The 14,826-nt window shown below is 51.1% G+C and overlaps 1 protein-coding gene across 10 annotated transcripts in view; it reads left to right on the top strand.

Annotated features, from left to right (window-relative positions):
- Positions 1–10,090, top strand: part of THRAP3 (thyroid hormone receptor associated protein 3) — a 30,944-nt gene extending 20,854 nt beyond the window's left edge. For 9 of the 10 annotated variants that reach the window (XM_068417630.1, XM_068417622.1, XM_068417624.1 and 6 more), the window contains 8 exons: positions 836–1,576; positions 2,249–2,421; positions 2,866–2,977; positions 3,213–3,297; positions 5,641–5,825; positions 6,433–6,625; positions 7,271–7,420; positions 8,568–10,090. In XM_068417630.1, coding sequence (XP_068273731.1) covers positions 836–1,576; positions 2,249–2,421; positions 2,866–2,977; positions 3,213–3,297; positions 5,641–5,825; positions 6,433–6,625; positions 7,271–7,420; positions 8,568–8,789 — 1,861 coding nt within the window. In that variant the 3' untranslated portion in view covers positions 8,790–10,090. The remainder of the gene's footprint in view (positions 1–835; positions 1,577–2,248; positions 2,422–2,865; positions 2,978–3,212; positions 3,298–5,640; positions 5,826–6,432; positions 6,626–7,270; positions 7,421–8,567) is intronic. The other variant, XM_068417632.1, reaches the window with a different exon arrangement.
- The last annotated feature ends 4,736 nt before the right edge of the window (positions 10,091–14,826 follow it).

Below are 14,826 nucleotides of genomic sequence, written 5' to 3'. Positions count from 1 at the left end.
GTTAGTCCACTGCAGAGTCGTGCCTGAAGGTGACACTTTGTTTTAAAAGATACAGTAGCATTCACAATGTCATCTTTATTATTTTAAAAATTATTTTGGACTTACTCTGTATCAAGGATGTCTGAAATAGAAAAAGGGAAAAAAGAAAAAGCCGTAACTCTTGGGCTTCTCAAAGCACTGAACTAATGTCCGTGGGCTTTACTGCTGGTTCTCAAAGCTGGGGTTTTGCTTGTTGACTGCTTTAAAACATAGTTCTGATGCTTTAAACTAAGTTGTGATAAATTGTTGCTCTCACTAGAAGTGTTTTGTCTTCTCCCAGCAAAACAAATATTCTCCTCTGTTAACCTTTTGCTTTTATTTGTATTTACAGTCGGTCATGAAATATTTAGCTTACCTATGAAACTTGCATCCAAAATTTGAAGTAGCTTTTGAGGCTTTTATTTCCAGTGTGTTGTTTAAAGCAGAACAGCCCAGTTTGAAAGTTTTGATGTGTTGTTCTCCTGAACCAGGTTTGTAAGTAAACAAACTGACTGGGTAAGATGTTACTATTTTCCTTAAAATGAATCTATGGGTAAGCTGTTTTTTTATTTGTTATTAAGCCTCATTTCATCAGTTCTGCATATCCATTTTCTTCTACATTTGCTGAATCTATTGAGAACTAAAAGTCTAAATCCAGGCTGAGTAATCTGCTTTACATTTTAACTATTTTAGGGCCTAGAGACAGCTTTCTGTACATGCATAGCTTGGTGTTCTCTAAAATTTGACTGTTTTCAACTGAAGCATTAACCTCTGATTTTTAGTAAGAGAACTACTGTAATGTCTGTTTTATGAACAGGTATCTGGAAGAGCAGAAGACTGAGAATGGGAAAGACAAAGAACAGAAAGTAACAAATGTCGAAAAAGAAAAAGCTAAAGAAAAAGGGAATTTCTCTGAGTCGGGATCAACAGACGGAAAGGCAAAATCTGACTCCTATGCCTCCAAAGCCGACTCGGAGAAGGGATACCGCGGCAGCCAGTCGCCCAAGCGCTACAAGTTTCGGGATGACTTTGACAAGCTGAAGGCCCCGGAGTTCCACAAGGAAAGTCATTATGGCAAAGAGGAAACTGATGATCAGGAAAAGAAAGACAAGGCAAAGGGCCGCAAAGATTCGGAATTTGATGATGAGCCCAAATTTATGTCTAAAGTCGTAGCAACTTCAAGTAAAAGTCAAGAAGAGGATAGGTCAGGAAAGTGGGAAGGCGTGGTGTTCTTGCCACCTGGAAAAGAGAAACAAAGGAAACCTGATGAAATGGAGGAAGAAAGCTATGCTGAAAGATCAAAAAAAGAAGAGAGACCAGCATCCAAGAGAGCTGAACCAGGTCACAGGGGGTTTGTTCCTGAAAAGAATTTTAGAGTGACCACTTACAAATCAAGCCAGGAAAAAAGTTCCTCCCCCCCACCAAGGAAGGCTTCTGAGGTAAAGGAGAAACCTGGCACCAAAGGAGAGGGGCTAGCTCCTGGCAAATCCTCCTTTTCCATTACTCGTGAGGCCCAGGTCAATATTCGAATGGATTCCTTTGATGAAGATCTTGCACGGTAAGTATTTGCTATTTTTTGAGAAGTCTAAATAGTGATTTTTGCCTGTCTCTCCTCCTGAGATCCTCATATGCTTGCCAGGTGTGAGGAAGGCTGAATAATACTCTTGCTGCTAGAATATTAGTGGTACGGTAAAGTTACAGTACCACTTAAATGGCAGTTGATTCTCTGGAGTGTGTTTAACTGCTCTTATTCTCAACATAGCATTACTGAAACTCTAGGAAGCTCTGGGAGCCGCTTCAGCATTGCTTCAAGAAATGTTAAGACAGTAAAAAGTTATTCCAGAAAATTCATTTGTACAGCAGTAGCCAGTAAGTGTCAACATGCTCTGTGGCGTGTTAGAGGTTAATCTAGAATTCAGGAACAGTAGCAAAAGCTCACAGCCAGCTAGTGGTGTAAGAGTGGGCTTGTGTTTCACAGGGTGTCAGTGTTTAATACCCACACAGCCCTCCAAATACAGTATAACAAGTGACCTGAATTATTACAGTAACCTAGATCAGTGTATTTTAGAGGTTTGAAGAAGCGTCCTGCTCGTGCTGTTGAATGTTCTTAGGTGCCTTCATAATACTACGTAAAAAATGCAGCCAGCTTCCAGCTTCTGAAACGTTAATCATCTTAACCTGCTTCCCTTTACCCTGTTCTTCTATTTCATGTGGTCCGTTCTTTTTCTAGTCCAAGTGGCATATTGGCTCAGGAGCGCAAGCTGTGTCGTGACCTTGTGCACAGCAACAAAAAAGAGCAAGAATTCCGTTCGATTTTCCATCATATTCAGTCTGCTCAGTCTCAGCGCAGTCCTTCTGAACTGTTTGCTCAACATATAGTGACCATAGTCCATCATGTAAGAGGTAGGTCACAAGTCCATGTACCCTCAGATGAAAGTTCACTCCTCTCTTGCTCAAACAAGTGGTTTCATGCACTCAGTTAATGCTCAGAGTTGTTTTCCAGCAGCTGTGCCATAGATGAGAATAGCAACCTCATCATGAGTCATCTTTATTTACATAAATAACTTTCCTTCTGGAAAGGCAGAAGAGGCATTCTTGTTTTTACCTGAGCAATATTCAGAGAGACTGTGACTTAGAATTTGTGTGTTCTAGTGCTTTTGTGACTCCAATGAATTGTTAGTTTCAAGACTGAAATTGGCGTCTTTGAGCAGCATTAGTTAGAGCTCATCACCAGCGTGCTTCACCTGTCCTGCACCTGAATTTGCCCAAGCTGTAGGACTGATGTGCTTTGTCCTTTTACAAAAATGGTATTAATATTTTGGCCTTGTTTGCTCAAACCCCCAACAGAGCATCACTTTGGGTCTTCAGGAATGACACTGAATGAACGCTTTACCAAATATCTAAAGAAAGGAATGGAACAAGATGCAGCTAAAAACAAAAAGAGCCCTGAAATTCACAGGTTGGTGCCATTAGACACTGTCTAACGTTTCAGGGCTATTTCAGATTTCCTTCTCTTAAACTCTGGGATAATTCTGGAATAATTCAAGTATATAACTAGCTTCAAAAAAATGGAGAAATACGGGGAGTTTCAAGTACCTTTGGAAATATCGGTCTGCTTTAAATTACATTTGATCTAAAAACCTCAGATCCTTCTTATGAGCAAGACTATCTCTGTGTACTTTCTTTACTTCTAGGAGGATAGATATATCTCCCAGTACTTTTAGAAAACATGGATTCTCTCAAGAGGAAACGAAAAGTTCCAGAGATCCTGGCTTCAAGGTGAACTGTTACTCTGATTAGTTTAATTCAACAAAATGAGTGCATTGGGCATGAACTTAACAGTGATGTTTTTGTTTAAATTACTCTCTACTTAAGTTTGTGTTTTTCTTTTAAGGATGGGCATAATTCTAAAAATGAACTACAAAGGGTTAATTTTTATTAAAAATGTATCAACAACCTTTGTGAAGTGGTTAGACTATGGTAAATGACCCCAAAGTCAATTGAGGTGAGCTTGAGAAAAAAGAGAGGATTTTTGGAACAAGTGCCCATGATGAGAGAAGAGACTTTTTGTGATATTTTTCTGCTTGTAAGTATTATTAAATCAATTGTATACATGCAATATTTCCAACCATGTTTTCAAAAAGACATGCATGTCAAAAAGAGGAAAGTAAAACTAAATACTTATCTAAACCAAATACACTATTAAGCAGATTATAAATTTTGTTCTAACAACTTACTGTACCGTTTCTGTTGATTGCTGTTACTTTAACATTCAGCACTTGTCTTAGTAGATCCAGACCATTTGGCATTTAGTGTATTAGCTTTTCTGAGTAGATGAATGTTAAGCCATTGCACTCACTGTAAACAATCATAAAAATGGCTTAAGGTAAAATGTTTCGGATTTTAACCGTTGTTTATTCACCTTCATACATATTTACGTTGAACGTTGAAGAGATTTTAAACAGTCCTGCTGAAACCTTACTTGTTTCATATTTGTTTTCGATTTTTTCCAAACACACTTGTGGCTTGACATGGACGATGGTGAGATGGATTTGATGGGCCTGAACTCTGAGCATCAGCTTGGCAGAGTGTATTATAAACGTGGTTTCCAAACAGCTCGCCAGCCTTCCGTGAAACAGACGTGCCCTCACAAACCCAAATAGGTGTTTGCTGTACCACATAAGGGAGCTGCTGATGATTTTGTCACTTATCTGTCATCCATCGTGTTGGGAGCAGTTTTATTCTCAGAGTAGAAATTAAAGCTCTTTGCCTGGGGAAAGTAGAAGAGCAAAATACCAAAACAAAACGCCTGCTCTCACTCCTGCGTTATTTGACATATTTATTTAAACAAAAAAAGTGTTTAGAAACTCATGTAAGTAAAAAATTTAATAGCTAGAGAATTACTAATCCTTTTGTATTTAATTCAAGACGATTAATGTGATGTATGTTGCATATCAAGTCATACGGTTCCCAAGATTAGTACTGTGTGAGTAAAGTAGCAGTTGTTGAGCCCAGCCATGGAGGCTGTATGTTGTTGGTAGCAACACCGTGTACAGGCTGACGCAGACGTGCTGCTGCTCAGTTAAATGTTTGTCAGAACCACAGCAGAATCTCATCCCGATACCACTGGTTTTAAAGTATACACAGGTAACACAGCTTCTCATTTCCCAAAGAAACTATCTTAATCCATTATTTAAGTAGCCATTTAAATAGAACTCAAAGCAAGCATTACCAGATTTTTTTAAATTAACTATGAAAAAAAATGAAAGCTGGTTGTTGGTTTTTCATACAGCTGGTTGGTTTTTGCTTTGTGAAACACCAGGGTCAGCCTGCATTAGCAGACTTCTTAGGGTTACGTGGAGAAAACCCACACTCCATCTGTGGTGGCTTCTTGGCCTCTTCCACATGGTGCCTTCCAGGCGAGGGGAAGCAGTGCTACAGGTGACGTCTGCCACAGAGTAAATCTTGACAGACGTGTTAAAGGCTACATGTCAGTGGGACGTTGGCACTCTCCCAGATGCACTTGGTTGCTGCATTTCAGTGGCCTCCATCTCTTACCCTTTGATCAGCAGTCGCTCTCTCGGGTATCTCGAAGCAGCAAACAGCTTTTGCTTCTGCCTAACTCCTGCTTCCAGACCTGGTGATTAAAATTCCTTCCACCCTGCTAGATGATGTCTGTCAGCAGGACAGCGAGCGTGCTGCTGTTCAGTAACAAACGGCCGCAGGCTGTTAGGCAGTTTTGACACACGGTAGTTCTGATACATAATCAGCTGGATTGGATTTCCAAGTTGTTCTCGTCTCTCACTGGCTGTGGTGTACAATAAGTGTCAGCTTCCATGTTTCTCCCTCCTCTATTACCAGGATATTTATTCTAATACTGTTTGAGAGGAGAATAGAAGTTAAAAAAGCAGTGATCTTAAAAAGCAGTAGGAAAATTGAATTCTGACAAATAAAGACTCATTCTAATAGTGCATAATTTTACACCTTAAAATGGATTATTGATTAGTATTCAGATAAACTCCTGTTCTCCAGAATCTGTGCAGTCAATAGCAAAGTAATGGTGCTGAACTAGTGCACTGTAAACCTTCGTATTAAACTCTTCCCTCTTCCCTGCATTTGTAGGCCGAAGGGAAATATAAGGATGACCCTGTTGACCTGCGCCTTGATATTGAACGCCGTAAAAAACACAAGGAAAGAGATCTTAAACGCGATAAATCCAGAGAATCGGTGGACTCGAGAGATTCAAGTCACTCAAGGGAAAGATCAACTGAGAAAACGGAGAAAAGTCACAAAGGCTCAAAGAAAAAGTATGTAGGAAACCTAGTAGCCATTTCCTTCTGCCTTTCATGTTTCTGCTGTTAAGGTTGGAGACGACATCGCGTACATACAGTTGTACACCTTTTGACATAACTGCTCCAGTGGCATGAATTATTCCTCTGCGTGTCGTCTTGATATCATTATATCTATCTGAAAGGCTAAATAATTGTTAAAAGTAAATGAGAAGGCTCCATGTGTCGGAATGGGTGAGTCACTTTTCCTTCTTGTTCCTGTTGTGTTATAGAGAACAGCCGTGTTTAAATGACTTTGCTTTAGTGTTAATTTGATCCTTTTCTATTAGCTTAATTTTCCATTTGACTAAACCAGCAGATGCATGCTTATCTCATAGTAGATGGTGTAAACACCTTGGGAAGAAGCAACAAGTTATTTCTGGAGAAGACTTGGAACCTCTGTTAGGTCTGCCTGTTGTACCTGATCCTGAACTCTTACTATGGCTTTTCCTCTTCGTAGGAGGAAAAGGAGAGCATTGCATTGATAGGGGAGTGGGAAAGAAATGGTTCTGTGGCAAACAAGTCACGGCTGAGTTATTAACCCTGTTGGTGTGCCCCTCACCTCTGTTTCCTATCACTGAAACAGGAAACACCGAAGGGTACGTGAGAGATCCAGATCCAGTTCGTCATCGTCACGGTCCTCTCACTCAGTCAAAGCGGAGGAATATCCTGAGGAGACTGAGGAGAGGGAGGAAAGCACCACAGGCTTTGACAAGTCCCGACTTGGGACTAAAGAATTCCCTGGTCCAAATGAGAGAGGAAGAGCTAGAGGGACCTTTGTAAGTGTTCTCCACCCTCCCTGCCCCAAGAGTCAGTTCCCAGAGTGGTCAAAAAGTGGCTGTTGTGTGTTGCTCTTTCACAGTTAAAGCATACCGCAAAGGAGAAACCCCAGAGACATTATCTGGTTGTGGATGATGAGCCAGAGTATGATCGCTCCGGGTGTGGAGCACAAACCAGGGTGCTGAGAATATAGTCTGGGCAGTTGAACTCAAGATGTACGGAGCAGAATCAAGCCTGGAAGCTTTTGTGCATTAGTAATTGCTGAGCAACGCCGACGGGCAGCATGACGTGCACCAGTCAGTTGGGGTTAGGCTACCCAAGTGACTCATCTGGTCATAACCACGCTGATTGTTTGCAGTTCTTACGCCTTAGTTACATGGATGTCTTATGTGCACATTGTGTTTGTCAGATGCTTTGTCTTGGATGCTCTGGAAACGCCTCTACATGATCTTAAACAGCTTTATAGAAACTGTGATGCTGTGATCAGATGAGCTAGAAAACCCTAAAATGTAGTGAGCTCTTAATGATAGGCTGAAGGTGTTCTTGGGTGGTTAGAGAAGTGATGGTGTATCTCAGTGCCCTGGGGGCGGGAGGGCACTGCCACTGCAACCATTTTATTTTTCGTCCACGTTTTGCTGTTGCAGCAGTTCAGAGCAAGAGGGAGAGGATGGGGCAGAGGCAACTTTTCAGGCAACAATAACAGCAACAGCGGTGGCAACAATGACTTCCAGAAGCGAAACAGAGATGAGGAGTGGGATCCAGAGTACACACCGAAGAGCAAGAAGTACTACTTGGTACGTGTCGTAAGTACTGGAACACATATGTACACTCCAGGTGTGTCTGGTCTTAAATACTTCAGAGGGGAAAGCAGCAGCTGTCATTAAACTATCTGATCCACCAGGTGAGGCTTCATGTGACAGTTCTTCACAAGCAGCCTCTGGCTCATGACTGAAGAGAACTTGTTTCTGTTCATTGTAGAGTGGTTTGCCATTAAGTGAAATCCTAAAGGCCAGTTAGAGAGCACGTGTTTCACAGTACTGTGGAAACACAGCTCAAATCTGTTAGCCTGTGTGCAGATGGGTCACGTTTCTTGGTTCTTCTGTCCCCATAAAGCGTCCAGCTTCCCGGATGGGTTAGTACTGTTCCTTTTTCTGTGACAGCAGTCTGCCATACCAACAGGCATTGATCTAGGAGAATCCTGTCAGGGTTCTTTGAAAAAGAGGTGGTTTTACACAGACACTAACTCATTTTTTTCTCTTCCTGATTTGGAGTACTTGAGATCCCTGATCTTCTCATTAAATAATGCAGTATTTCAGTCTTGTGCCTCAAACAAGCAAGCCTTGATTATTTTTTTTACTGCATTTTTCTTTGATCTCAATGAAGGCAGAATTGTAGATTTTTGGGGTATACAGTCTCTACGCTGCAATTTATGTACAGAAATGGATCGATTTGAGCCCAGTGACACAGCCCATGTCAGCGTGTACCCACTGCCTCTGCCTTAGCTCACACAAAGCATTCCTGACAGCGGCGCTACCAAACTCCCTGAGTACCCAGCAATAAGGACTGGAGGTGCCCAAGTGGTTTGATTGGCAAGAAAATAAAGGGGAAATGTGTAGAATATCTAAATCATGGAGTTTCAGAACCAGCAATGGTACCCCAGGCCTAGACACCCGTCCTCTGCCCACCCCTAGATGTTCCACAGAGGGCTTCCTGTCAGCGAGGAGCGGTCGCCGTGGCCAGAGAGCCTGTGTAGCGATGGCACGTTCATCTGCTGCCTTGCTTCCCCAAAACAAGCCCGTGTTTCTCTTTAGATGGCTGCATTCACCGTGCCATAAACATGCCAGGCTGGTTCACGCTGCAGGGTTACGTGTCACAAGCCAGAGCGTACGCTGTGGGTAGTCAGTGTGTTTCAGCTGGTGTCCTTGGCTTCCTCCTGTGCAGCACGACGACCGCGAGGGCGAAGGCGCGGACAAGTGGGTGAACAGAGGCCGCGGTCGGGGCGCTTTCCCCCGAGGAAGAGGTCGCTTCATGTTCCGAAAGTCAAGCACCAGCCCCAAGTGGGCTCACGACAAGTTCAGTGGGGAAGAAGGAGAGATCGAAGACGACGAGAGCGGCACAGAAAACAGAGAGGAAAAGGACACCTTGCAGACGACGGCCGAGTAGCCGCAGCGCCGGCGTGTTCCGAGGGCCCTGGCACGGGGGGAGGGTTCACACAGGGCTGGAGATTGTCAGGGCGACCCCGAGGCGCTGCGCAGAGCCCGGCCAGGAGCCCTGAGCAACCCCCAAGTTAACCACGTTCAGTTCAGCCTCCCTAAGCGTGGACTAGAACCATAAACCATTTATGCTTGGATCCACTCGTGGAGTATATCTTCCCAAAGACTTACCTTCTGGACTGAGTAGGGTCAACTACGGGGTGAGATCCTCTCCTTTCTCTCGTCTGTGACCTTATTGAATGGTCGGTTATTTTTTTTGGTAACAGGCTTTGAAGACGATGCGGATTTTGGTTTGTGCCCACCTTAACCCGGTAGTCTTGACATTTTTGTTTCTCTTTTATAATTTGAAATAGTAAAGGTCGGGGCTAACTCACCAGTTCAAATTTTTCTCCCCTATTTGTGTATTCAGTTTTTTAAATCCATACTCTACTTATTTTAGGCCTTTACGTATGTAGTAACATCAATTAAATGATAATTTTGGAAGCTATTTTTGGTTCTTATAAATAAGAAAACAATGAAGCATGTGAATAAACATCTGAATGTTAACTTGTTGGGACCAAACTGCTATGATTTTGTTAAAAAAAAAAAAACCTTTTTTTTTATGTAACAGTTTGAGTTTAGGGCCTTTTAAAAATGATTGTTTTCCTTTTATGTTGAAAGTTAACAAAATCAGCATGGTTTAAGAAAAAAAAAAAAAAAAGACACCCTACTCTCGCCACTGTTTGTGTACACTGTTAGGCCTGGTGTGTGCTGGAGTCCCAAACTGCTTGTAGGCATTTTGTGTATCCTCTGTGCAGCTGGTTGTGAACCTGAGTGCTCTTTCCAAGGTAACATAGTTTTCTAAGAAACTTCAGAATTCTACTACGTTAAAAATATAAAAGGAGATGAGAATTTTTCAATATTTTTTATTAATCTTTTTATAAAAACAAAAGGCAGATCCCTCCTGTGCTGGTTAAGGACGGCCATTATGGTGTATTTCTTTTTATCTTCTACTTAAAAGTATTCTGAAGGAGTTTGCAAATAGTTCCCTGGCCGAGTCAGTGAGAGGCACGTCCGTGCGCCCACGCCGAGTGTGTGTGTGCTGTAAGGCCACCGCTCCCCCTCTCCTCTCCGTCTCTGCCTTCCCTCCCCCAGGATTGCTGTGCTGTTTCCCCACACACACCAACTAGAGTTTGGTTTGTTTTGACTTGAACAGTTCCTGTTTAGCAAAGCCCTGAAGTTTGTTTATGCAAATAAAATACAATAAAATAAGTAGTAGGTGTAACTCCGCTTTGTTTTGTGTCCTGAACTCCTCCTGCAGCCAGCCACTTGCCTTCTGAATCATTGGTGAGGCCAGCAGAACCCCACGCCCGTGGCCAGCACCCGCTGCGGAGCTGCGGAAGAGCTGCTGGGCAGCGAGGCTTCAAACACGCTGGTGCTGGAGGAGAGGCTGGACCCCGCAGTGGTGGTGCACGGGGCAGCTCAGCCTGGTGCCTGTGGGGCTGCCCCCGCTGTTAAAAAGCAGCGGTCAGGAGCAGTTGCTCTCCCGGCACGATGCACGAGGGGTTCCCGTTGTGTACGGCTCTGCCTGGCAAACAGAAGCTGCCCTGGCAGGAGCAGAGCCCCCCACTGCCCAGAGCTCGCTGGGGTTGTGTTATTGCCGGTGGGAGAACCGGGCAGCACCGGGGTCTTTGTTTTACTACTAGCCTGACTGCTCTCCACCTTAGTTGCTAAAAGTAGCTAACTGCTGTTTTTTTTAAGTGGTTAATAGACCTTTTAGCCCCTTTCTTAGCAGCAGTTGCATGGGGGAAGGGGTGACAGCCCTAGGCCGCCCTCCCCAGCCCTTGTGTCACTGGGGAACAGGAAGGCCAGCTCCATCCACGCTCTAAAACCAAACTCCTCTGAACGCCAGCGCTGGGCAAGCGCAGACGAGTGAGCTGGGCCAGGCAGTAAACACTTTTCCCTTGCTGCCCCCTCCAAAGGTCACTCCTCGCTGTCTGACACCTCCGCGGTGGGTTTAGGGGTCTCTGTGTGCGGCAGAGGTGTCCCGGCCTGGCGTTGGTTGGTGGTGTTGGCTAACAGCAGTTGAGACAGTCGTGTGGGTTAACGGTTTGGGTTTCCCTTCACGCTTGAGTTTGAGCCCTTGAATTTGAGCCCTTAAGCCGACCTGAGACAGCAGCCCCCCGGTGTTCCCGGTTCCTCAGCCTCCAGGGCCGAGCCCAGCTTCCCGTGCCGCAGCAGCCACCTGCACGGTGCGGCTCCTCGGGCCTCTCCCTGCTCCACGGCTCGGTATTGCCACATCAAATGCGTTTGATCTAAAGGAATATTCGTGCTGTCAGCCCGGACTGAGTGCTGGCCAGGACCAGACAAGGAGCCCTTGGGCCACTAATGGCCCTTCTGGCTGCTGCACCCTGCAGAGGGACAGCACCGCCATGGCCATGCTGGCACTGTGTGCTCGCGGTTTGTGGTTTTGGCCCCTCTGTGGTTTAGGTTTCACTTCCCCTCTGCTCCGTAGGTCACACAGTGAGAGGCGGGCGGCTTTGAGCTGCCTCCCAGGGCCAGGCGCGGCTCCTGCCTCGGTGCTCGGCTGCTGCCCGCGTGTGCAGCTCGGGTAGGGACGGTCTGTGTGGACGGTGCCAAGAGCTCAGCCAGGGCTTGGGGCTCCACTGCGGCACGGAACCCCCTCCTCGTCCTCGCAGGCGCCCGCCCCGACGGCGAGGCCGAGACGCCGCACTGAAGCAGATGCCGAAGCCTTTCCCAGTGCTGGAGGAGAAGGTGGGTGGGGGGCTCCGTGCTGGGGGCAGTTTGGGACTCAGGGACACGGGGCTCCGCAAGCCTGTCTGGGAGCCAGGACCCTCGTGCCCCAGAGGGTCGCCTCTTCCGCAGGCAGAGCCATGGCCGGTGGCACAGCGCCCAGCACCCGTCCTGCCACCAGAGCCGGGTGAGTCCCCTCGTCCCCATGCTGTGGGCCGGGGCCCTGCCCTGGGGGTGCACAGCCTGGGCTCGGGGTGCTGGGGGGTCCTGGGGAGGAGCCAGACCCCACGAGCCCCGTCCTGCCCTTCCCGTGCAGAGCAGGAGCCGCAGCTCTGCCGGGCCCTGTTCGACTACGCCCCGGCGCTGCCCGACGAGCTGCTGCTGCGGCGGGGAGATGTCGTCCGGGTGCTCAGCAAGGTGAGGGGGCACGGGGACAGGGGCGGCCCCGAGGCTGGTCCCGGCGCTGACGCTGGCCCTGCCCGCAGGAGACAGAGGCCGAGGGCTGGTGGGACGGGCAGTGCGGGCACCGCAGAGGGCTCTTCCCCAACAACTTCGTGGAGCTCCTGCCGGTGCCGGTGCCCATGGTGAGTGGAGGCCGCAGCGGAGCCACCCTGTCCGTGCTGCCCCGGGGCTCGTGTGGCCAGACCCTGCGCCCCGGTGGGCTCCACAGGGCCAAAGCCCCGTGTCTGTGGGGCTGTGCCGAGGCAGCCGGCCCTGCCAGGTGCGTGCTGGTGTCCCGTCCTCAGCCAGCCCCGCTCTCCCGTAGCTGAAGCCAGCGATGCCATCTCAGGATGGGGAGTCCGGTGAGTCTGGCCACGGTGACTGTCCGGCCCCGGGAGCCTCGGTGTCCCGCCAGGATGGCTGGGTGCGAGGTGGGTTGGGGCAGCCAGGGGCCCGGCTGTGCCGGGGCGCAGGAGGAGCTCTGTGGGGCGCAGGGATGCGGCGTGGACCGGCACCGAGGTGCTCTCTGCTTCGACTTCCTTCCCAGCGCGGAGCCGATTTCCTCCGGCGTCACGTGCGCGGTGTGGGGCCGTGGCAGCCGGGGGAGCCTGGCACGGCACCGCACCCCACGGCCTCGGGGGCAGCCCCGCGCCCGCAGGTAGGATGGAGCGGCCGCGGCTCCGGGGGTCCCGTGCCCAAGGACCATCCCCGTGGCAGCACCTGCATGGGGCCACGCTGTGCCCGGTGCCTCTGCCCCGGGAGCCGGGGGAGCTGCCGAGGAGGGGCAGGGGCTGGCGGGACACCGGGCAGCTCTGGGCACCATCAGCCCTGCGCTGCTGGGAGTGATGGAGACCCGGGGCCTACAGAGCATCTCCCCATGCCCTTGGGGCCAGGTGCCCTCATCCCCGTCCTCGTGGCCCTCGTGGCTGCAACTGGCTCTTCGGGTGGACAAAACCCGCAGGCATTTTTGGTGCCCGCGAGGCCACCACAGCGAGGGCCATGCTGGTGGCGGCAGGGACCAAGCAGCATCAGGGCTGCTGGCCCGCCATGAGGTCAGGGTGGCCCGCCACAGGGTCAGGGTGGTCCATGGGCACATGCCTGTGACCTGATGTCCCATACCCCGCTCTGCCGGGGGGGCCCGTCCCGGTGCGACCCCGGGGCTCAGTGGCAGAGGGATGCTGCTGCGCCATAGGCGGTGGCGGGACCGCATCCTGCCCGGGCCGCGGTGCTGGCGCGCTGGGGGAGGTTTGCAGCCGCCTGCTCTGCCGCGCACAGAGGAAGCACCGACCGCAGCGGGGCCGGGTGCGGGGCTGGCGGGAGGGGCGGCTGCCCCCAAACCAGCAGCCAGGGCCCTGGGCAGAGCCGCCGTGGGGCTGGTTGGGTCCTGCTGAGCATCGCTGCCGGCCCTGTGGGGAGGGGGCTGTCCTGCCCGGCCGAAGGGTCCCTGGGAGAGGGGCCACGAGGAGGGTCCTTCCCCAGCGCCTGACAAGCCCCTTTGCTCCCTGGCAGCCAGTCAGACAGCGAAGGACGAGGAGGGGGAGCACCCAGGTGAGTCCTGGGGAGGGCAGGAGGGAGGGATGGGGACTGGGGACGGGGATGGTGACAGGGATGTGCCCAGGACAAGCCCCCCGTGCCTGGGGCAGGTCCCCGGTGCCGGGGCATGGCCACGGCCGTGGCTCTGGGGCAGGAAGCGCTTCCTGCCCCGCTCTGCCCCGCTGTGCCGCCCCCAGCCCCACTCCTGCCCCCTCCCCAGCCCCAGCCCCGGTGAGGATGGAGCCGGCCAAGCTCCCCACCAGCAAGAGGATGGCTCCCGCTCCCCCCGTCCCCGCCAAGGCCAAACTGGCCCCCACGCTGGCGAGCAAGTAAGCCGTGCCGGGGCGTCTGGGGCCACTGCGGTGCCCCAGGGCCGTGCCAGTGTCCGTGCTCGGTCCCCGCAGTGGGGCTGGCGTCTCCCCACTCCCAGCAGGGCTGAGCATGGCCCAGCTCTGCCGCTTCACCCCTCTGCTGTCCCCAGGCCCGGCGGCCCCCAGCCCTGCGCCTTGGCCGACGTGGAGCGGGGCAGAGCTGGCGACCCAGGTAGGCGCCGTGTGCCGGCACCGGGGCAGGGCCGTGGCGGGGCCGTGCCCTGCCCCTACTCTCTCTTTGACAGATGCTGACGGCTTCAGCGCGGTGCCGGTCACCACGGCCAAGCTGAGCCACCCCACGGCCACGCGGCCCCGGGTGCCAGGCCAGCGGCCGCCCAGCCTCGCCCCGGGGAGTGCAGGGGGTCCCTACGAGGGAGAGCAGCCCTGGGGGCCGCCCCGCGCCGGGCTCTGCGCCCCTCTCGCGGGCACGGGGCAGGCGTCCGGCCCGCCATGGAGCACGGAGGGGCCGGCGGCACCGCGGCCGGAGGAGAGGCTGGCCCTGGAGGACCTGAAGGCCGAGGTCCGGTCCCTGCACATCCTCGTGGACCTGATGCGAGTCCAGCACCTGTGAGTGGGGACGGGGTGGTGGTGGGGGGGCGTCCCCAGTGGGTCTGGCCACGGCTGAGCCATCCCCGTCGCGTTGCAGGCGGGACCTGGAGGAGCTGCGGGTGGAGGTGAGCCAGGAGCGGGCCAAGTGCCAGGCGCTGCAGGTGAGTCCGGGCAGGGGCTGCCCTGTGCCAGGGTCCCCGCCACACCCTGATGCTCACAGCCTCTCCCCGCAGGTGGAGATCGAGCGGGTGAGGAAGGTGCTGCCCTGCTAGAGCGGCCGGGGGGCTGCGGTGCCCACCCCTCTGCGGTCCAGGGGGCGTGGGGCAGGTGGGTGGCACGCGGTGCTGCTGGTGCTGTGCC

Source organism: Nyctibius grandis, chromosome 24 (genome assembly GCF_013368605.1).
Source record: "Nyctibius grandis isolate bNycGra1 chromosome 24, bNycGra1.pri, whole genome shotgun sequence".
NCBI lineage: Eukaryota > Metazoa > Chordata > Aves > Nyctibiiformes > Nyctibiidae > Nyctibius > Nyctibius grandis.
The sequence above is the reverse complement of the archived record's forward strand: the minus strand, read 5'-3'. Positions and strand labels throughout refer to the sequence as shown.